This window comes from Leptosomus discolor, chromosome 9 (genome assembly GCF_034619465.1).
Source record: "Leptosomus discolor isolate bLepDis1 chromosome 9, bLepDis1.hap2, whole genome shotgun sequence".
In the NCBI taxonomy this organism is placed as follows: domain Eukaryota; kingdom Metazoa; phylum Chordata; class Aves; order Leptosomiformes; family Leptosomidae; genus Leptosomus; species Leptosomus discolor.
In genome coordinates this window covers 27459645-27481535 of record NC_141399.1, presented here as the reverse complement: position 1 = coordinate 27481535, position 21891 = coordinate 27459645, and the positions used below count along the sequence as shown (strand labels likewise).

The window sequence follows — 21891 nt, the reverse complement described above, 5'->3', positions numbered from 1 at the left end:
CCTGCATGTTTGATCTAGAGGTGCCTCTTTTTTACTCTTCTCCATCTGTCTGCAGTTTGTTTAGTAGAGTATCTTGGGGGATGGTTAGCTAACAGCTATTTTTTTAAGGATAAATATGAGAAGCGGTTATGGTGCTGTAGAGAGTGAGATACCTAAGACAAAGGAGGTAATTTCCCAAGCAACTTGCAAAACTAGTCTCAAGATGAGGTATGTACAGTCAGGTACAACTGAATGTTGGTTGGAAATTCAAAGACTGTGCAAGTGTAGCAGTTAGAAACCCTCAAAAGCAGGCAGTGAAAAGGTAAGGAGAACATGAGTAAAAAACATCAATACTATAGTGCTGAGAAGTCAGAGAGCTGTTTGGTGGGGGTATTGTTGAAGAGGCTTATTTCTATGAGCATTCTTTACATTTATTTTGGTTCTAATGGAAATAACATTTTTTATTCTTAATTATTATTTTATAGCGGACAGTTGTGTGTGTCAGCTATTTTGTATGTATTATAGACCAAGTTGGAAGTAGAATTTATACTGGAGATTGTATGACAGACTGCTTTTTTCAGTGTTTACAGTGTGGCAAAGTTTTTTATAAGCTATTTAGACTTTTCTTTTTTTAAAATACTACTTCTTGCCTTGGGCTGTTTGGTAGTTTTTAAAAACATAGGTAAAAAACTTCCATCAGGAATGACAAGTACATTACTGAAAAATAAAATTGCCTTTGGAATTTGCCCAATAAATTAGGAATGGTTCAGGGAATGTCATCCTAGTGTCTGAGATGTGTCGTTTGTTTATTTGGAAAAACTGTTGAAGTTCATAAGCTTTGGGAGAGATCTCTCTGCTAATAACTGAATGATCAAAATTCAAATGTTGTTGTAGCCAGCGTAGGAAGACGGAGCAAGGCTTTCTTTGCAGTTGTTCATCCCAATTGTAGACCAGTAATTTTTCTATTCTGTGTAAGTCTGGTGTGATTACATCTGGAAAGTTGCACTTGATTTTAGTAAAGTTAGAGCAGAAGAGGCACTTGAATTTCAGGAACAATTTAAGATCTTATAAAAAGAGTTTAAAATTTGTTTAGGCAATAAGTATACAAAGATTATGTGGCTGGAGCCAGGATTGCAGGCTACAAACAACTTTGGGGCAATGTTTAACCCTCCATCCATCTCTCCCAACAAAAAAAACACAACAAAATAGATCATTTTAGGAAGCTAGGAAGAACTTGCTAGAAATTATGATTGAATTCAATGGGGTGGGAATACTGATACAGTTATCAAGGAAAAAGTCCTTCCTGGCAATGGGAACCGTCAGGCTGTAAGGGAGTCTTTGGTGATTAGTTTTTGAAACTTATCTATTGACACATTTCAAGGAGGACTAGATGTAATCAAGGATGATTCCAATACCTCAGAGAACGAGGGACAAAACCATCGTTCTTCTATCTGATGATTTCCTTCCCAAAAGCAGTATCACCTGTTCTGATTTTTTTCTGTGTTGGTGATCAGGAGAGAGGACAAGAGGCTTGAGCAGTGAACTGCCTGTTAGTTGTCTGCTCCTTCTTCACGCTTGCTAAAGGAGAGAGCTTCTTGAGCTCCTTCCTTGAACTTGTCATCTGAAGGCCACCCTTTCCCTCAGCTTCTTGGCTGGACGTACACTCCTGCTTTCCATGTTCCCAAATTTGTCACAGATGGCAGGTCTGGTGATGGTTGCTTGGCTTTAGTTCCCTTTATATCAGATGCAGTTGTGTTGACTAAAATTTATCTCCCCATATGTGTCTTCAGGAGTTGGACTCCAGGATATAAAAAACAAATACAGCAAGTGGAGAGCTGTCTGTGGTTTACATGTCTGTTTAAATTCTTAGGAAGCCAGTTTTGCCTAATTTAAATGGTATTGCTGCTGCTCTTAACACTTTCAGGATCATCATGATATATAAACTGTGTATTATCAGGGCATTTTATCAAAATCCTTATCTGTACTTCCTTATTAACTCTTCAGGGGTCGAATGGCACGCAAACTACAGATTGGCTTTTAGAACACTTTATCCAACACTTTTTTTCTTGCTTTTGTCAGGGGACTCTTGAGACAGTGATTTACATAGAATTGATTAAAAGTTTAAGCTTTGCTATTTCACATGTGATAGACTTTTTCCAGTTCTGATAGCACCATTAGTGGTTGCAACACCATTTCCATTGCAGGAATGGAAATTAAAAGGGCCATGCTGAGTCAAACCAAAGGTTGATTTAATCAAGTATTCTGTCTCTGGTAGGGACTAGAAGTAAGTGGATGCAAATGTACAGTGATCCTTCTTACTGCGAAGACTCTCTTCTTCTGGCAGTTGGCTGTTCAGGCACCTTAAACTGGTGTTGCATCTGGACCATTGTATTTATGAGCTGCAGAGGCGCCTATTCTCTGTAGATCTATCTAACCTTTTTAGAGTCCATTTATGATTTTGGCCTTTGTAGGATCACACTGCATAGAAGTGTTGACTTCTATTTTAAAATCTGCTTTTTGGCAAACTTCAAACCTGAGGTTGTGAGCCACTCATCTTACCATGTTTGTTCTTTAAGAATAAGTAGCTTATTTCGATTAAACAGTGTTTATAAACACTGTGCCAAAAAATGCATTTTGCATTTAGTCCCTAAAATCCCAGCCTTGCCTCTCAAGATACTGTTCTAGTTCTCAGTTCAGTGCCTGAGAATGTTGTCTCCTGTTTCCACATATACTTTAGCCACCTGATTTGTATGATACCAACACTTCCCTCAGTATGTCACATGATGCTTCAGTCTATCAAGATGAGAGCAATTTGTCTGCTATGGACACTCCCATCACTACTCTAGAGAAGCGAGGAACTCAGGTCAGAATCCTCGATTTTTTTCATGTGGTTGGAGAGTTGGGTTGTATAAGCAAATTACTGAAAGGAGGCAATTACTTCGTAGGAAGCAGGTGACAAACATCAGCAGGCTTCCTAAGCAGATAAGGGAATCCATTTCAAAAATTATGCAGTCTCCTTCATTTTCGACTGCTCTGAAGGAAAAGGAAAAAATTAAAGAGCATGGGGAATTGAGACACTGCAAAACTTAAGAACAGAGAATCAAAAACTGCAAAGGAATCTGCCTAAGGCCAGATATTTGTTTGCTTCATTGCTTCTGGGAGTAGAACTGGTGACTCATGATGCAAAGGGCTAATATGCAATCCTTTGTTGATTCTGAATAGGGAAATGGTGAAGTATATTCTACAGATTTAGAAGATGATAATTAGGTTGTTATGGTTGCATCCAGTGATGATTAGAAGCTGTACAAACACCTAGGAAGAGGCGGTTGCCACTGTAGATACCTTATAGTTGTAAAAGAAAAAAAAAAGGCGGACAGGTTAAAGGTATTAAATCATTACGAAGGAACTTGTTACAGTAACCACAGAATATTTTTTTCTTAGTCATTGTTCTGTATTAAACAAAAAAAAATATTGGAGGAGAGGGAATAGCAGAATGAGATGCAGTAATATGACCATGAAAATAAATTACCAGGAGGAGGAGGAAGGTGAGGAGAGCCATGAGACTGAAGGTGGTACCAGAAAGACTAGTGAGAGCTATTTTAAGTAATCCAGACAGAGATTGAATATGAATAGTTCCATCTAGTATTGTGGCGGTCTGTGGCTTTGAGAACATCTAGATCTGGAAGTCTTCAAGCTTTCTATAGACTTTCAATTTATAGTCTTTGGGACAGAATCTGCATGTCCTCTCTACCTTGGACTCATGGTGACTGAGGGAAGAACAGGAGAGAAAAGGGCAGGAAACTGCTGTCTGCTTTTAAAATATCTTGTGAAAATGAGCACTTTTTTATATCTAGTGGTATTTTCCAGCAATAGCTAGGTAAACAAAGAACTGTGGTGCTGTAAGGCTGGAGATTCCCTTTTCATGGATGAGCACATCAGGATAAAAGTGAGTGGAGACTGTGTGCTCTCTGATCTTGGAATAGAGAGAGAAGGGATACTTGCTCTGAGTGATATACATATATTTTTCTTTTTGTCTTCCCCCCGTTGTACTCCCACACCCATCATTGTGGTCCAGACATCACTCATACCATTTTGTTTATGTCCATTAGTGCCTTCCTCAATGGTATTTTTATTTGTGTTCCCCATTCAGATGCGCCAGGGGCGAGGTAGGCTGGGCGAGGAAGACTCTGACGTAGATATTGAAGGGTTTGATGAGGATGATGATGGGAAACCTAAGACTCCAGCCCCAGTGAGTATATTTACAGAAATCCCAGCCACAGTCTATGTGTTGACTTGCATACTTGTGGTAGTCGTCTCCATAGTATAAGGGTCGTCTGCTCTGTCTGCCACCCTGAAAGACAGCAGTATTCATAGCAATAGCTGGACTCTTAAATATAGTTTTGAAATGTTAGCATTATGAAATGAGTAATACTTCAGAATGAACAGTGTGGTGAATAATAGGCGTATGCTGGAAATGTCAGCAGTAGTCTGTATGTTGTTTGATTTTCACTGTCCCTGTTCTGTATGACCTAGGAAGCGGAAGATGCAGATGGTGACCTTGCTGATGAAGAAGAAGGATCGGCCCAGCAGCCCCAGGCCAGTGTCCTCTATGAAGATTTGCTCATGTCAGATGGAGAGGATGATGATGATGGGAGTGATGAAGAGGGAGATAATCCTTTCTCATGTAGGTGTCCTTTTTTATATAAGGTTGAATAGGAACCAGGTAATCTTCTCATGCTTCCATCACAAAAACATGCAGTAGAGAGCATAGAGCACAATTAGGACATGTAGGCTAGGTGGTCTAGTAGTCAGAAAGGAAGAGAGACCAAAGGGCAAGATGAGGAAACTGGATGAACTTAAATGAAACTGAAAACAAAGTGGAATAGCAGTGCCGTAAGTACGGACACAAAAGAAAGCAGAGTTAAGATCTGGTCGATTGTATTTCATAAAGCGAAACTGCAAATGGTTCTGAAAAGATTCAGACTATGATTCGGTCTGCAAAGCCAGGAATGGGCAGTTTGGTAAAAGCACAGCATTTATTTTGATAGAAACAGCGTGGTCCTTGTTATCAAGAACTGAAAGAGATGTCTGGAGGTTCCTTGGGTTGTTTCCCAGTACTAAAAAACTTGCCATGCAGAAAAGCTTATAGTGGTATTCAGCGATGGCTTCTGAAAATTATTAGGGGGAATTACTCAGAGCAGACAAGCAAATAAGGCCTTTTTCAGTGATGGTGGTCATGAGATTGCTTTTGAATAACATCAGAATTGGGTACTCAGTGAGTGGTACCACCTCCCAGATGTTCTTTCTGTTACCTTGTGGAGACACTACACTTTGTGTGCATTCCTTACAGTCAGTATCCTAGCCTTTAAACAAAGACAACAGCTATGTAACTGACAGAACAAAGCTGTTTGGTGACCAAACGTTGGTTTATTACACAGCAATCCAACTCAGTGAGAGCGGCAGTGACTCAGATGTGGAGCCAAATGCAGAGAGACCAAAACAACCTCATGTTCTCCAAGAGAACACACGGATGGGCATGGACAATGAAGAAAGCATGATGTCTTATGAAGGAGATGGTGGGGAGACATCTCATATTATGGAGGACAGTAATATCAGGTAATTAGAGCTGAGAATCTTGTTAAAATAATTCTTCAGAATGAAATCCCTTCTCTTAAAGACTTCTTGAATTGTTTATCATACAAAGCTGAAGAACATCTCATGTTTTCTTTTATTCTGTCACTGTTTTTAGCATTGCAACCATAATTACCATCATCGCAATTTACCTCTTATTGACAGAAATTTGGTTTTGCTGTTAGGTTTTTACTAATGAAAATGTTAGTTAAATTAAAAAAAAAAAGTTATTTCTTGTAAGTTAGATCATAGAATCATTTTGGTTGGAAAAGACCTTTAAGATCATCAGGTCCAACCATTATCCTAACACTGCCAAGCCCACCACTAAACCATGTCCCTGAGCACCGCATCACGTCTTTTGAACACTACAGATGGTTTCCTGTACATAGTGGGTTTTGAAGGCAGGACAAATCAAGGTTTTTGTAGGTTGTCTCAGAAACTACAAGGTGTCTTTGAAGGTAAAAGATGATTTTGCTTAATAACTTCATGGGTTTTTGGTTTTGTTTGTTTTTCTGTAAGAACAAGCATTTCCTTACTTGAAAGCAAACTGTTTAATTAAGTCCAAAAGAATAGGAATATGCATATTCTGCATGTTGGAAGGAGTTCCATTATTAGAAAATGACAAGTACAGCAATATCAGCTTTATTTTTTTGCATTCAATTGAGAGAATACTGACCTACTCTTCCTTCTCTGGCCATTCTGTAGGGTATTAGCATTAGTTTCTCTGTTCTTCTTCTACTCGTAGAATTCAGTCCCTTAATGCTGTCCTTGATACTTGCCTAATAAATTATTGTACAGGTAGCTGTGCTGAGTCAGCCAAATGGTCGGTGCAGCCCAGCACCTTGAGAATAGTCAGCAGAAAATGCTAGAGAAGATGAGAGTGGGCTGTCTGTCTGCAGTAAAGCTGACAGATGGAAACTGTTGAAGCGATCTCTTTTTCCCACCCTGAGTGTATCAGAGTGGGGTGAGGATGCTGGCAGACAATTATTTCATTAGGAGAACTTTTTTTATTATTTTAAAAAGCTGGCCATTGAAGTGCATAGTGGTTCTGAGTGTTCCACAAGGACTTCAAGCCAGGGAACTTTTACAGGAGTTAAAATCAGGATTGTCAGTATCAGCAGCTGATTTGAAATGATGGTATAGTAAGCGTATCTTCTTTCTTCTAGTTACGGCAGCTATGAAGAACCAGACCCAAAGTCCAACACAAGAGATACTAGTTTTAGCAGTATTGGAGGATATGAGATCTCGGAAGAGGAGGAGGAGGAGGAAGAACAGCAGCGCTGTGGCCCAAGCGTATTGAGTCAGGTCCATCTGTCTGAGGATGAGGAAGACAGCGAGGACTTTCATTCCATTGCAGGGGACAGTGACCTGGACTCAGATGAATAAATTCCCTTTCCTGAGATGATGGTCATCCTGGGCTACTCTTGGCTCCTGAATTTCTCTTGTCCCAGTATGCTGTAACGAGCAGAGTGGACTGTGTTAACGAGAAGTAGATTTTTTTATATAATATTTTAATTGGTTATAAAACGTGACTAAGTAAATGTTGAAAAATAAGCTTTAGACAAGCATGCCCTGCTGAAGTTTTGGCTTGTTGTAGCCTGTACTAGTTCTAGAATCCAGATGAAGATTTGTGTGGTTTGTCCTTCAGTTTTTATAGATGTAAAATAATTTTTCATAAATACTGGTCTGTTGGATACATGCCTGTCAAGTAAAAAAAAATGCTTGCTCAGAATAAAACATTTGCTGTTGATAAACACCTATAAAACAATTCTTATTTCATAAAGGGAAAGTTTTTCTCTGTGACCACAGCATGAACACAGTGTCTGAAGTCCTGCCCTAGCCTGGTTTTGATAACTGCCTGCCTACTTCGCGTACTTCAGTGGACAGCGGCGCGCTTTGTGTGTTGAAGTTGGTAACCCGAGTCTTCAGGAAGGCTCGTTACTCCCAGGAGCGGGCTCATTCTCGGGCCCCGCCGGCCGCGCGTCTGCAACCGCAACTCGAGGAGGTTCAGCGCCCGCGGCTCTCCCGGCCGCTCCCCGCGCCCGGGACCTCCGCTCGCCCCCGCCCTGCCTTCCCGGTGGGCCCCGCGCCGCCGGCACCCGGATGTGCCGCGGGCGCCATGTGCGCCGGGAGCCGCACGACGGAGGGCGGTTGCGCACGCGCGGTTCCGCTGCGTTTGTCGCAACGACTTCGCGCGGAAGGATATCCGAGCTGACAAGGGTGGCGCTGCGTTCGACCGCTGCGTTCGACCGCGCGTCTGCCTTTCGGAGGGCAGGCTTGGCGGAAAAATACGGAGGAAGTTCCGGTAGGAATCCATCCGCCTCACAGGCTCTGCTGGCTGGCTCCTCCCGGACTACTTGCCGAGGGGAGCTAGTTCCGTCAGCAGCCATTCGGCAGTTTGCTGCGTCCGCCACCGCCATTTCGGGAGCAGCCGTTTCAGCGCGCCGGCACTGTGTGCAGCTTGGTCCTGCGCCGCCCGCTTGAGCCGGGTGGGTCCCTCCGCACCCGCGGCTCTTCTGCTGCCTCCACCAGAGCGTTGCCGGCCCCCTTTCCTGATGGCGACCTCCGTGGGGAACGTGGCTGACAGCACAGGTACCATGGGGCGACGGGCGCGTCAGGGGCCAGCAGCGCTGCAGCCGCAACCCCGTGGAGGCCTGGCCCTGCCTTCGCCCGGGGCCGCACGGTGGCCTGCGCCCCCCGGGGCCGCGCCCGGCTCGCCACGAACGCGGCGCTACCTGCTCGCCGGGCCCGCTCCCTGCGGAACTTTCCAGAAGCAGCGCCCTGGGAAAGGCGGTGGCTGTCGGCGCGGCCTCGGCTGCCTTTGTGCTTGTCTCGCCTCGGGGCGCTGATGGGCTGCCGGTGGGCCCGGGCTCTTCCCTCGCGGGCTCCTGTCGGCGCTGCCCAGCTGCAGCCTGCGAGCCGCTCTTGGAGGAGCATGGCGCGGCTAGTTCTTAGTGCGGTGCTCTCTTCATGTTACGTTTATCTGACTGTCAGGTGACTGCGTTTTTGTAGAGGACGGAGCAGGGTAAAAACCTTACCCGAAACGCACTTTGACTGGGCCAGAATCTCTCGCTGCATTTAAGGAGCCGGTCTGGGGCATAGCCGAGAAGTACAGTGCTTTTCTGGGCACTAAGATAGTGTGCTCTAGCTAAGAAACGTTCTGTCCTACATGTAGTTTTCAGATCCAGAACTTGAGGAAATAGGGAGAGAAGAGGAGAAATCTCACTTGCCCTGTAGGGCAAGAAAAAGAAGTATTCTGCTTACTGAAAGGGTGAAAGGACAAGACGCTTCATCCCCCAGATTTCTGCGGGCTTCTGTAACCAGCGGGAAGGAAGAGTGTGAAAAGCTGAAGCGATGTCTGGGAAAAGTAGGGGAAAAAAAGGTAGAAAGAGATGGGATAGCAGTGCAGAGGGAGGCATGTAAAGGGAAATGGTAGTGAAACAGAAGTCGAGGTGGAGAGGTTAAATGCTGCAGTACAGTATTTTGTTGCTCCTCAGCTAGACTTGCATGTCTGGGTAGAGAGGCTGTAGCATCCTCTTGCAGCCTTGATCTGTGAAAAGAACATGTGCATGCTTGGGAAGGGTCCTGTGCTCCTGTCACCACCACCTCCCAGATGGAGGTGGCAACTGCTCTTGTCTGGGCCTAGATTTTACCTAAAAGTAAGGTTGAGCGTGAGCATATGGTAAGTGCCTAGGATGTTATTTTTGGGGAAAAAATGGCCTTGGGTATGTTTGTGATAGTTCTGCATGGGTTTTTATTTGGTTTGTGTTTTATGGAAGTCTCAGGAAAGGTCACTGTCATAGTGCGTTACTAGGCTTTTCCAAGGTCATCATCAAAGCATGTAGCACAAGTTAGCCTAGGTACATAGATTCATGTACGCAAGACTTGATAAATTCTTCTGGCAGTGACTCTTCACTGCAATTATTTTCTTCAGAAATGGATTCAGTGAGCAACCGTTGATGGCTATGTTATGAATTCTTTGGGTTGTAGAACTTTTCTTCCAGCCAACTTTCTAGGAAAAGTTTAGCTTATTTTGAACTTCGTGATATAGCTGTCTGCTTTTTACTGTTCAATGAACATCTCAAGGATCATTGCTAAAATACTTGTTTGGAGGTAGATGATTGGCTATTTTACACTGATTGGTTTGCCTTTTTCTCTTCTGAGGCAGTTTGTTTTGTGAAGAGACTTGTTAAATGACAGAAGATCTTAGCGTTTCACTCACTTTGTTGCCTTTGTTAGCAATTCTTATTCCTAGATGTCAAACACAGTATTTCTGCACCACCACCTCTCTTGCCCTGGGAGTTGCAACTTCAGTTTAACTTTTTGTCTAAGTAGGAAAAATGTTGCATTTAGATGATGGTCGGAAGCTTCTTTCCAGGTGGGCGTAACAATTTAATTCTAAACTTTTGTGGGTTTTTTTTTTTTTTTGCTTTAGTTTTGAAATTTAATAACACTATTGAAATTTATTTGAAGAAGAAATTATTCAGTTAGGTCCATGGGACATGCTCTTCCTCTATCCAGCTTCCCTATATTGTGCCATCAGCAGAAATTGAAAATACATTGACTGCCAGAGGGGCTAAACCTGTGTGGCTGTTAGCAGCAGAAGGAGAGAGTGAGGAAGAGCGCGTTGGTACTCCAGTATCATCACTGTTGGCACCTTGGGCTTTTATAAATGGTGCCATTATTCTTATGTTAAATAACAGTTGTATCTGCTTATTGCCAGTAGGTTCAACCAGATACTGAACTCCACTTTTCCCTTAGACAGGGTTTGGAAGACTATTAAGCTAGGCTCCTAGAAAACAGGAATCAAATCTGGATGAAGGTACTTGGTTAGTAATTTGTCAAGTATCTGAAAGTGAGTAGCTTTGCTAGTTCCAGCTTACTGAGAAACAGTTAAAATTTTTAGCAGTGACAGAGACAATATACTATCTGGAAAAACAACTTTAGTTACGAGTTCTAGTGCTTGCAATCTTATCTTCAAAACCTGCTAAAATGGCATTTTGAAAATAATTTAAATCAGTCACAGTTTCAGAAAAGAAACAATAGATAGTAACTCTGTACCTAATCTCTTTGTGATTGTTTTATTATCTTGAAAGTTCTCGCATAAGAATTAAAAGAGTTTCAGAGGAGCTTTGTAGTACCTAACTGCAAAAATACGTGTACTTGGATATTGAGGTTCTTTCTTGTATTGGGAAGGTTTTATCTGTTTCGTTTAACTTGAAAATTCTAAAACTCTGTAGGTCCAGATGGGGGAAGTGTTTCATGAATGGAATTAAGTGACTGCAGGGTACTGGATGTGCTGGACTTCAGGAGGAAAAATAAGATACTTGCAGTAATCAGAACTTCTAATAGTAGGAGTCATTGGTATAAAGGCAGAATTTAAAGGCTAGCACTTCTTTCTAGGATGAACTGTTGTGGTTTTTTCCATGCTGCACTTGTCTATATTTTAATACAGAACGGTGCTTTGTAAGAGATTTCATTTACTTTTCACACTTAAGGTTGCTTTGTCTAAAACAGGTGGTGGTTTATGTCAGTATTTTGTGGTCCACAATCGTACCTTAAATTCTAAAACCAGTTTGTCACTCCCATTCCAGCTGAGCCTTCAGAAACAGTAACTCCTTTCCTGTACCCTGTCTGTTTAATGGTTCCTTCTGTAGGCCAGTTGCATAATCATTGCAGTGTTTGTCTCTCATCAGATATTGTTCCAAGGCCAATTTTTTCCCTATGAAGGAATTTTTACTCATTATAGAGCATGTAGGAGTGTAGAGGATTCAAGGAATGTTACATATTGCTCTCTTCTCTCTCTTTTTTTTTTTTTTTTTTTAAAGGACTTTAACTGCTGGCATAGCAAAACTTCTTTTGTTCAAGTCCTTTGAAGTCTTCGTCTGCTGTCCTTCATTTCCCTGTTTTTAGAACTTGTTTTTAATACTACAAAGCATAAGATACACAGTCTTGGAGGACAGTGAGGAAAATAATTGTTCTGTTACCAGCACTTCTTCTATTATGAACCAAAGTACAATATCATGTCAGGAATCTCTTTAAATATATTCCAGATTCATGGAAAATTATTGATTTAAAAATATCCACAGTCATTAGAGTCTACATGTTTCCTGTTATTAGCTGATGAAGTCAGGGACTTTGTAGAGATAATGTTAGAAATATCATGGTAATACGCTGGGGCATGAAGATCAGAGAGTTCAAACTGCCACGTGCTGTAGTGTTTTATGTAATTTCAAACATTTTCATCCTTTTCACATTGTTTTTTTTGTTTGGTTTGTTTGTTTGTTTTGTTCCCATTATCTAACTTTTTGTTTTCCCCCCTTAAATGTTTCGGTGATTCTTCAGAACCAACGAAACGTATGCTTTCCTTCCAAGGGTTAGCGGAGTTGGCTCATCGTGAGTATCAAGCAGGAGACTTTGAAGCAGCAGAGAGACACTGCATGCAGCTTTGGAGACAAGAGCCTGATAATACTGGTGTGCTTTTATTGCTATCGTCCATTCATTTCCAGTGCCGCCGATTGGACAGGTAGGAGACCCGAGGTGTTTTGTCAAGCTTGCTTTGTAGTTTGCGCCTCTAATAGTACAGAGCATAGCTGACAGAAGTTCTATTCTAACACTGGTTTCTTTTGTTTTGTTACTGAACGCAAACACTTCATGTCAGCAGTGAGGATTGGTCAAAACCAACGTTCTTCCTTTTGAAATTTTGTTAGGATAAGAGAAATACAAACTGGAATCACTCACTTTACAACAAACAACAGATTTTGCCATTATTCTCATGTTATTTTAATACCGTACACACTAATATTGGAGTGTCAGCCACACTTGTGTGTACTGGAGGTGTTACATGTGTAAACAAAGGCTGTTGTTTATGTATTCTACCTGCAATATGGGGGGTTGTGGTTTTGTTGTTTGTTTGTTCGTTTTTTAATTTGTGAAGCTGGTCGTTTGCTGCGAAATGGAGTGATTAGGTCAGGATTTTTGTTATCTGAAAGTTGTCTCTATATTCTTTCTGCTTGCGTGTTCCTATTGTTGCTTTCTGTGCCTCAAGCATTTTGAAGTTTACTTGTTCTGGCTGTAAAGCTGCATGTGCTGGTGAAGGAAGTAGGAACTTTTGACTGAGATCTGGTTTCTGTAGGCTTCTGAATGAAGTTGTAGTAACAGTTCAGATATGGGAAAATAAAATGGGGGAGGATAGAACAGAATTTTACATCTGTTAGCTATATCCTGCTTCTTGAGAAGAGTATGGAGTGGAACATTGCTTAAAGCATGCAAATGTCAGAAGAGGCTTCTCAGGATTTCTGTAGTGTTTTCTGCAAGTGCATTGAGTTCAGGTTTGGTGAGGTGACTTGAACCTCACTGGTTGTAAATGAGTCTTTCTTCAGTAGAATCTAAAATAGGAACGGGGAGATGGTAGTTTAAGCTAGAAGAAGCTAAACGTAAAAGACGGCTCTGTAAGTTCAGATTTGTTGGCCGTATGTTTGGCTCACTTGAGTGTGGGTGTTCATTAAGTAACTAGGTAAACAGGCAGTCAAGGGTGGGGTGTGGGGGTTTATTTTTTTTTTTTCACTAACTTGTCTGATTTTCCCCAGGTCTGCTCACTTCAGCACTTTGGCTATTAAACAGAATCCACTGTTGGCCGAAGCATACTCGAATCTGGGCAATGTGTACAAGGAACGTGGGCAACTACAAGAAGCAATTGAACATTATAGACATGCACTGCGCCTCAAACCAGATTTCATTGATGGATATATTAATTTGGCTGCTGCGCTGGTAGCTGCAGGTGACATGGAAGGAGCAGTACAGGCATATGTGTCTGCCCTTCAGTACAACCCTGTAAGTACTACTTTATTTTATAGAAGAACTCCATACTTTACTGTTGTTCCAGGACACACAAATAGCAGGTTTCAAAGAACAAACAAGTTATAACCCTTCCCTCTAACCTGTGTACCATAAACTTAATGATCTACTTAATACTTTTATTAAGATTTCTGTCATAAAGGGTTTTAACTTGCAATATGGTAAGAACTGCTAGTTGTATTGTTGAGATAACAGAAAGTTAAGGAATCTGGGTTTGATTTCCTTCCCCCCCCCGAAGTCAGAAGTTTCAGTAAATAACCTGGTATTTAGCTTTGTGTGCTTTAAGGCAATATTATTACAGTGGCAGAATTGCTGCTCAGACTTGAATGTGAGATGTTGGAAACTCATCAGGTATTACTTTATAACAGATAGAAATTTCATGGTGATGAGAGTTGCCGTAGTTAGATTTCCACTGTGAACTGGTTTACAGAATCATCATTGTTGTTTTATAGACTGAATCTCAGTATCTGTAAGTAACTCCTGTAAAATAGATCTGGTGTAACTGTTTTGAATTGACCTTTTTAGTAAATGGTGTATCAGACTGCTATCTTCTGTTTTGCGTCATACACCGTTTGCATAGTACTACTTGCTATTTGGTCATACATTTTGTCAAGAAATACCTAAAATACAGCACTGGTCTGGTGTGCATATATCCTTTTTCATTTGTGAAAGCAAATGCAAACCCAGCCCAACAAGAGCTCAGAATCTTGTTCCGCTGTGTTCTTCAGCCTAGGTGAATGTGTTTAACTTACCATAATAAGTGGTGTGACTGGTGTTTATGCACTGGTTAGAAACACTGTAAGATGGTATTTTCTTACAGGAGTTGAGTTTTGTTTAGGTTAGAAATTTCTTTGTTTATTGTTGATAAAAATGTTCCTATTCTCTGTGGTCTTTACTGCTAGATAATGCAGTTGCAGCCTGTGCTGTGGTTACAAATGAAAGAACAAGAACACACTGCAAGGCTGTTGAAAATGGATGGATTAGTAGGAAAAATGCTTTGGGGATACAGGAAACAAAACCACAATATATAATCCGGTTAAAAGCCATAACAGCAATGGTGCAACTTAAGAATACAGGTTTTCAGTCATACTTAAATAAAAAAAAAAGGGGGTGGGTGGGGGGGCCTTCAAGTACTTGTGTGTGGCAAAAGAATTTAAGTTGCTTGTGGGGGCATTTGTTTTTGTTTTTCTTTCGTGTTTCTGTATAAAGAGGAATTTGTATGAAATACTACTTTCTTACTACTTTCTACTTCTTTGTGGTTCTGTTTTTAGTCTAAAATCAGTAAGATTATCTGTTGGTTGTAATGTTAGGTCAAGAAGGATAATTCACGTTTGTGATGTATTTATTAAGGATTTAAAATAAGCTGTAGAGGATTGGGCTGTTCCTTTGCAAGTTATCTCTGAAGACCTTTGGGGCTTCTGAAGTCCTGAAGCTCATAGGGTGACTTTGGTTTTTCAGGACTTGTACTGTGTTCGTAGTGACCTGGGGAACCTGCTCAAAGCCCTGGGTCGCTTGGAAGAAGCCAAGGTAGGTGTTGGGTAGAATACATGTAAACGTCAGTGTTTTGAAAACTTGAACTTTGCACCAAGTCTTCAAATCTGCGTTGATCTACAGACAGTCTGAGAAACTGCTGAAAACTGAAGGCACTGAAACACCCCAGAGTAGTTGCAGGGCAAGATATGGCATGTCCATGTTTAAAAGTTGGTTTAAGTCAAGAAATGGAAGATTACCAAGCCTTTCTGCTGAACTAGACTATCTGATACCATTCTGAAGTATTGGGCAGGGGCTCCATCATGCTCTTACCTGAAAATAAGTAAAAGTCCTTCAAATCTGAGGCTTGCCTGCTGGTGCCAAGCAGAGAGCCTGTGGTTAGCTCAAGATCCCTGTACGATGCAGGTGCTATTGAAAATGCTGCTCTTCTAAAGTCCTTTGTGGCTTGTAAGTGGAGAAGAAACTTATCCAAATGTTACTTTGTAATATTGGCTTTTAAAGATTTTTATTCTTTTAACTTTTCCCTTCCCTTGATAGTGGAAGAAAGGCTAGTAAGTGATCAATAGCTGCAGTATGCGAACCCCCAAATATATTTTCTTCATGTCTTCCCTCTCCCCTCCCCCAAAATAAAGAAATTGGAAGGACAAAGCTGGTTTGTTTGGGAAATGAACTGATCAAAAGAAAACTTGCTCTAGTGGAAAGGTGGCTTCTAGCAGTCTTGTGTTTCCTAAAGTGAAAATTCGAACACCAAGATAAGTTTAAAATTCTTGGCATGTTAAAACTTGGATTGCACAAAGAAATTGTCTTGTTACAAGCCACCTTACGCGTCCGCGCTGCAGGGGTGAGGAGTGTGGAGAAATCGGAAACACTCTGGACTCCACGTCTGTCACTCCAAGCCCCACGCGCATGCTAAAAAGTGGAGTGTATGAACAGCGTAGCTGTCTGTTTGGCTGCAGCACCATTTGGGGAGGGTTGTGGCCTTCATGGGGTAACGGGAGTGCAGGTTCAAAGTTCATTATTATTTTGATTTCTGTTAACAACTTGGATGTGCATACCATCCTAGGGCAGCCTAACCGATTTGGTCAGATCCAGGTTGAAAATATTTTGTAGCAGCATTTAGAGTTTGAACAGTCTTTGAGACACTTGGTTCTCAGCCCACCAAGCGGACAGCTAACATGAACTGCACTTCACTGCAGCTTTAGTGTGACTCGTATAGGCCAAGACACTGCGCCTGCCTTAGGTTGCTGACTTCTTTGTTTCAGAGCTCTGGAGACACCTAGTTTGAAAGTGTTATTCCGTTTTGTGAGAACTTAATAAGTGAGGAAAAACATCTTGAGTAAATTGCAATGTGTTTCTTTGGTTATCAGTCCATTTGAAAGAGCAAGCCAGCAGATTCCTTACAGTTTGAAATAAAATTTAATTTCTTTGTAGATATTTCAGAGCCTTTCTTCCAAAAAAAAAAGTCCCTGCTGTATGCAATTGCCCTGATTAACCCTCTCCCTTCTGCATGTCTCCCTTGTTACAGACAGATTGTCCTCATTCCCATGTGTTAAGACATATCCAAAAAAATGCAATTGCTTTGTTGAACTCTTACTAATGATTTTGTTTTATTTTCTCTCTTGTTTTTGGTTTTTCACCACTGATATTGTATTTAGAAGGTTTCAGGTGGGTGAAACCTCCTATTCCATGCGTAAGGTGCCTCGCTGAAGGGAGCTCGAGGCCTGGATCTAGGGCAGACACACACCTCCTCCTCCTCTTCCAGCAAGGAACGCACCGAAAAGTCACATGATGAGAAATATGGTAACGGGTTTGTAACTGCCACAGCAAAACCATTTGCCTCCATGCCTGAATCTTCTGTCTTGTGGCTTCAGAAACAGCTTAAAATATTTAATTACAAGCAAGTAATGTAAGAATATTTTATACTAGTAGCCACAAATTCTTTCAAAGAAATAAAGTAAAAGTAAATTAAAGTATTTTTTTAAAAGAAGTAATTGGAGATAGTTAATAGTAAAAGCTTCTAACTCTTCTGGTTGTTCATTTTTTTCCTTTTTTCTTCTTTGTTTGGATTGCAGCGTTCTGCTCTTCTGATGATGCGCTGTGATCCTGCAGTAGCGCAAAGGCTGCGCAGCGGTAACGCGCATTGCGTGCGATTAAGCCCTCGTGAACGGTCGGCTAGATGATTAATCTCTGATTGGGTGGCTGCCCAAGCTCCAGGCTGTGGCCGTTTGGATAAAATTGGGTTGTAACACATTTAGAGTCCAGACGTCAAATTTAATATGTGAGTTTCTGTGTGGGCCTGTCTGGTAGATTAATGATTCTGGCTGGCCGTTCACTGGACCTAGGGGCAATCAATATAGCAAAGCAGTTCGCAGCGATAGCGTGGCGCCGTGCTCTTTAGGATGCGCAGCGATTTCTTGCGCTTGCATTACAGGGACCTAAACCTTCATGCAATCCTGTCATTTGAGGTTTTGAAGCTGAAGATGATTGAAGGTATTTGAAGAAACTGGGAAAGAAGATAGGGATTGGGTGTGTCATCTCATTTGACAAGGACAATTAAAGATGAAGAATGGCTTAATCTTTTTCAGTAGTTCTTCTGATTTTTTTTTTTAAAGTAATTTCTGTCTGTTTTAGAATATTCAATAATTTTATTCCACAGCTAAGTTATTTCTACACAGTACTTTTTTGGGGTTTTATGCACTTAAGGGTGGCAGATATTTCTGCTGAAATACTTGAATTATTTCAAAGATGATTTTTGCAGTGACCTGGTGTCTAGAGGCATGTTAATTTGTTCTCAGCATAACTGAAAAATGGTGGGCTTGCACCTGGGTTTTGGTTTGCGCTGGCGCAGGATCAACAACAGTTTGCAGCGCATTAGTTTTGGCGCAAGCTAGCCTATACTGCAGGGTCACTTTTGACTGGTTAGAGAAGGCATACTAACAATTTTTTTTTCTCATTTTTTTTCTTTTTACAAATATTCCCCTTCCCTTTGTATCTCTCTTCTTTAACTGTTCCAAGGCCTGTTACTTAAAAGCAATTGAGACTCAACCAAACTTTGCAGTGGCTTGGAGTAATCTTGGCTGTGTTTTCAATGCCCAAGGAGAAATTTGGCTTGCAATTCATCACTTTGAAAAGGTAACTAGCTAAGCCAGTCACCTTCACTGCTAGATTTTAATGTACATGCAGTTGTCTGCTTTGGGATGGTAGAAGTATTTTGATCATCAGAACTTGTTATGGTCCTGTTAGTTAACATCCTGTATTAATAGTTTTGGGGTTTTTTTCTTCCTGATGTTTCGGACTGCCTGTGTGCCAGTAGAGAGATATTCAGAGAGGCTTAGAATTAACCCTGAGGACTTCATCCACATGTCAAATATAAGAAAATTCATTAAGTTGTTTTACAGGCCTTTTCTGGAATAATTTTTTAAAAAATCTACGTTGATGGGAATAATATTTTGTATGTTTCATGTGTCAGAGGGAGAAACAACTTTCTGCTTAAAATAATCTTTCATTTTGATTTTGTTTCAGGTATTACTGTCCTGTGGGTAACTGAGGAGAACAATTTTAAGTGACACACTAATTCCTCTTCTCCACTTACTGTTTTGACCACTATTGTTTCAGACTTATTTAGATTCGTTTCATTAATTAGTTCTTTGGAACGTTCTAGTTAGTATCTAGTTATCATCTTAATTCAATTTGTACTTCTCTCAAGTTTCTGAAGTGACCTGAAACTGGATTTGAGATGTGGTGGACAGTTTCTTCCTGATACTTACAAGTTAAGACCTACAAAAATAATTTTAACTCCTCGGGACTCTTTTTGTATCTGTGTCTAGTTAGTGGTAGATTATGAAGTATTTTAACTTGGAAACAATAGTTCCCATGAGAAAGACTGTAAGAGTGTAGCCTGTCAAATACTTACATGTAGCTTATTACTGCATCTTTTGTAACTTTATTGGTTCTTAAGTTTTTTGCATTTTATTAGTTTTGAAGGGAGTGAAAATGTTTTCTTTTAGTTAAATGGTTACTGAATTTTCCCCGCACATGTGATGTATTTGCTTCTTTCTCGCCCTTGTGAAACTCTTATTTTCCTGGGCTGATTTGAAGTTTTGAAGTGCTGTCGTATTTTGCAGTAGATAAAGGATATGGATCAGGTTTTTTAGGGTTTTCTCCCCTAAAAACAAATTAAAGGCAGCGTAGCATGGGTAGGCAGGAGTGTTGGGTATGATCAGCCTAACATGGAATAAATGTTTAACGCTTTATTCTGCAGTAGTTGCAAATGAATAAATTTGAAGTTAGTGTGTGCTGACCTTTCTACAGGTAAATAACTTTGATGCTCTGTTGCTGATTTATATAACTTAATTTTTCCTTCCTTACTAGGTTATCAATAAAGTCTTACGTGCTTACAGATTTGGTTTGTCAAATTACAAACAAAAACCCACACAAAAACCAACTAGGTTTCATAGAGAATGTTTTTGTTTTAATGCTCAAAACTGTTACTTCAAAAATATTTTCAGGCTGTAACACTTGACCCAAATTTTTTGGATGCTTACATCAATCTGGGAAATGTCCTGAAGGAGGCAAGAATATTTGACAGGTAAGCAGATAAGTACTGTTGCTCTGTCAGTGGCGTGTCAGATGTATCAAGATACAAATTAGGTTCCTGATGCAAAATTTCTTTGGACAGTATATCAGAGACTTCTGCTGTAAGCTAAGCAAGCAAGTGGCTTTGAAACGCATACAGAGCAGGCTACTGGCATAAAAAAAATTAAAAATTCTTGCGGAATGTATTTCTTCACATTACTTTCCTGTACTTAATAAAATGTTAAAAATGAGAGTTTCTGAAGGTATTGATGAAAACAGATTGAAATTAAGGCTGGGGATGGGTGAAGATAAGATGTCCAAGAAAGGCATGAACCCTTGAGGTCTCTGTTCTCATTCTGTGATTCAGGACATTATCTACAAGTGTGTGTCTCCTAAAATTTTCCTTCTGTGTAAGACAAGCTGAAATGCTGAAATTCAGCTAAGCATCTGATTGAATATTCTGTATTTGTTTATGTGTCGGCATCGTGTTATTGCGTGGGGTTCCAGTACAGTTGCTGTCTTTTTGAACTAGCTTGTTTTGAGACCTCTGATCTGATACATGAATCTTACTGTTGTTTCTGGAAGAAGGTCTAGGCTGTGTTGTTCGTATGTGGTGTACCATACTGCATCTGTTAATTGGATTATAATTTCTGGTAGCTGTGGTTTGTGGCTCCAAATTTAATAAAAGCTTGCAGGGAACAGGTTAATTGTTCTAACTAGTTGCATTTGCACACAGTGTAAATGAGTGATTCCTGTTTTAACCACAAATTAATGGGCTGAACAGGGGCCTCTTTCCTCGTCACTTAAGACTTCACATTGCTTTTTTGAGAATTTACTGTGTATACTGTTGTGATTTTTCTAGAAATCATATTCGAATACATCAGTCATACAGTGCTATAGGAGCATATAATTAAAGATCTCACTTTAGAACAAAATGAAGTTTGGTGTACAAGTAAAGCATGATACATATGTTAGGTTAGCGGGGAGAATAAAGGCGTAGTAATAGGATACTGTTGATATTGTTACAGTTGAATAGTAAACTGGAAAAAAAAGTAGAGCAAAGGTCTCATGCTTATCCTAGTAATGAAGAGTGTTTAAAAAGGTAGATGAAAGCTTTACTTTTTTGTCCAGGAGACTTACATTGATCACTATACAGCATCAGGTGGGAAGAAAAGATTCTTTTGTGAAGTATTTCTTCTAGCCTGCTAGTCATTACAGAATTCAGCATAGCTTTAAAATAACATGAATAATAATAATTCATCCTTGGATTGGGCTTTTTATTTAGGCAGTACTCTTTGTTTTCGGTAACATCTTACAGGATTTGTATGTGTTAATAATACGTATCCCTTGAAGTTTGTTTTTTATGTAAGCTGGTTTTATGCTCAAGGTAAATATAACTGCTGTTCTGAGGATGACTTTACCTTCTTTTTCTTGTTACAGAGCTGTAGCGGCTTATCTACGAGCCTTGAGTTTGAGTCCAAATCACGCAGTTGTGCATGGCAACCTTGCCTGTGTGTATTATGAGCAAGGACTAATAGACCTAGCAATAGACACCTACAGGAGGGCTATTGAACTACAACCCCACTTCCCCGATGCCTATTGTAACTTGGCCAATGCCTTGAAGGAGAAGGGCAGTGTAAGGAGTACTTTTTTTCCCTCTTTTTAAATTCTTAAAAATACAGTGAAGGTTTATTTTAGACACCAGGTGTCACCGGCTTTATTAGGATGGCATGTTACCCTCATTTAGTTAATGCTAAGGAAGAAGAATTCAGGAAATCTTCAGCTTGAACTGATTAAAAGTGATTGTATAACGACTTCTTAAGCAGTGCTGTTACAACAAATATTACCATAATAACAATATTCCTTTTTTTGAAGGTGGTAGAAGCAGAAGAATGCTACAATACAGCTCTTCGACTTTGTCCCACTCATGCAGATTCCCTCAACAATCTAGCAAACATCAAGCGGGAACAGGGGAATATCGAGGAAGCTGTCCGTCTTTATCGGAAGGCTCTTGAGGTACAGTTGGATGTGGTGAGGGAGAGGTGGGGAATTAAAGTTGGGAATGTGTAATATGACAGGTGGTTTTTCCCTTTTTGGTCGTAAGTGGAGGAAATCTGCTCAGAGACCAGAGTCATGTAAAAAGAAGAGTAAGAAATGCACAGGTATTTTTTTGATAATGGTCTACTTGGGGCATTTGAGAGACAGATTCTACTTTTTCTTGCAGGTTTTTCCAGAGTTTGCTGCTGCGCATTCAAATTTAGCAAGCGTTCTGCAACAGCAAGGAAAGTTACAGGAAGCTCTGATGCATTACAAAGAGGCTATTAGGTAAATGGGTACTATCTGTAGTAGTCCCAGCCT

General features: G+C 40.6%; 2 protein-coding genes across 12 annotated transcripts in view; both read left to right on the top strand.

The window, feature by feature from the left end:
* TAF1 (TATA-box binding protein associated factor 1) overlaps nucleotides 1-7364 on the top strand; it is a 32901-nt gene extending 25537 nt beyond the window's left edge. For 2 of the 8 annotated variants that reach the window (XM_086470384.1, XM_086470383.1), the window contains exons 36-40: nucleotides 2717-2842; nucleotides 4130-4228; nucleotides 4513-4663; nucleotides 5418-5595; nucleotides 6777-7364. In XM_086470384.1, coding sequence (XP_086326510.1) covers nucleotides 2717-2842; nucleotides 4130-4228; nucleotides 4513-4663; nucleotides 5418-5595; nucleotides 6777-6996 — 774 coding nt within the window. In that variant the 3' untranslated portion in view covers nucleotides 6997-7364. Of the gene's footprint in view, nucleotides 1-18; nucleotides 21-2716; nucleotides 2843-4129; nucleotides 4229-4512; nucleotides 4664-5417; nucleotides 5596-6776 lie in introns of all 8 variants that reach the window. The other 6 variants (XM_086470388.1, XM_086470390.1, XM_086470385.1 and 3 more) reach the window with 4 other exon arrangements.
* Nucleotides 7365-7981: 617 nt separating this feature from the next.
* The window catches only part of OGT (O-linked N-acetylglucosamine (GlcNAc) transferase), a 31962-nt gene continuing 18052 nt past the window's right edge, over nucleotides 7982-21891 (top strand). For 2 of the 4 annotated variants that reach the window (XM_086470198.1, XM_086470197.1), the window contains exons 1-9: nucleotides 7982-8202; nucleotides 11956-12136; nucleotides 13200-13443; nucleotides 14926-14994; nucleotides 17974-18090; nucleotides 19467-19546; nucleotides 20974-21169; nucleotides 21409-21549; nucleotides 21758-21858. In XM_086470198.1, the coding sequence (XP_086326324.1) occupies nucleotides 8166-8202; nucleotides 11956-12136; nucleotides 13200-13443; nucleotides 14926-14994; nucleotides 17974-18090; nucleotides 19467-19546; nucleotides 20974-21169; nucleotides 21409-21549; nucleotides 21758-21858 (1166 nt within the window). In that variant the 5' untranslated portion in view covers nucleotides 7982-8165. Of the gene's footprint in view, nucleotides 8203-11955; nucleotides 12137-13199; nucleotides 13444-14925; nucleotides 14995-16613; nucleotides 16759-17973; nucleotides 18091-19466; nucleotides 19547-20973; nucleotides 21170-21408; nucleotides 21550-21757; nucleotides 21859-21891 lie in introns of those variants that run through there. The other 2 variants (XM_086470199.1, XM_086470200.1) reach the window with 2 other exon arrangements.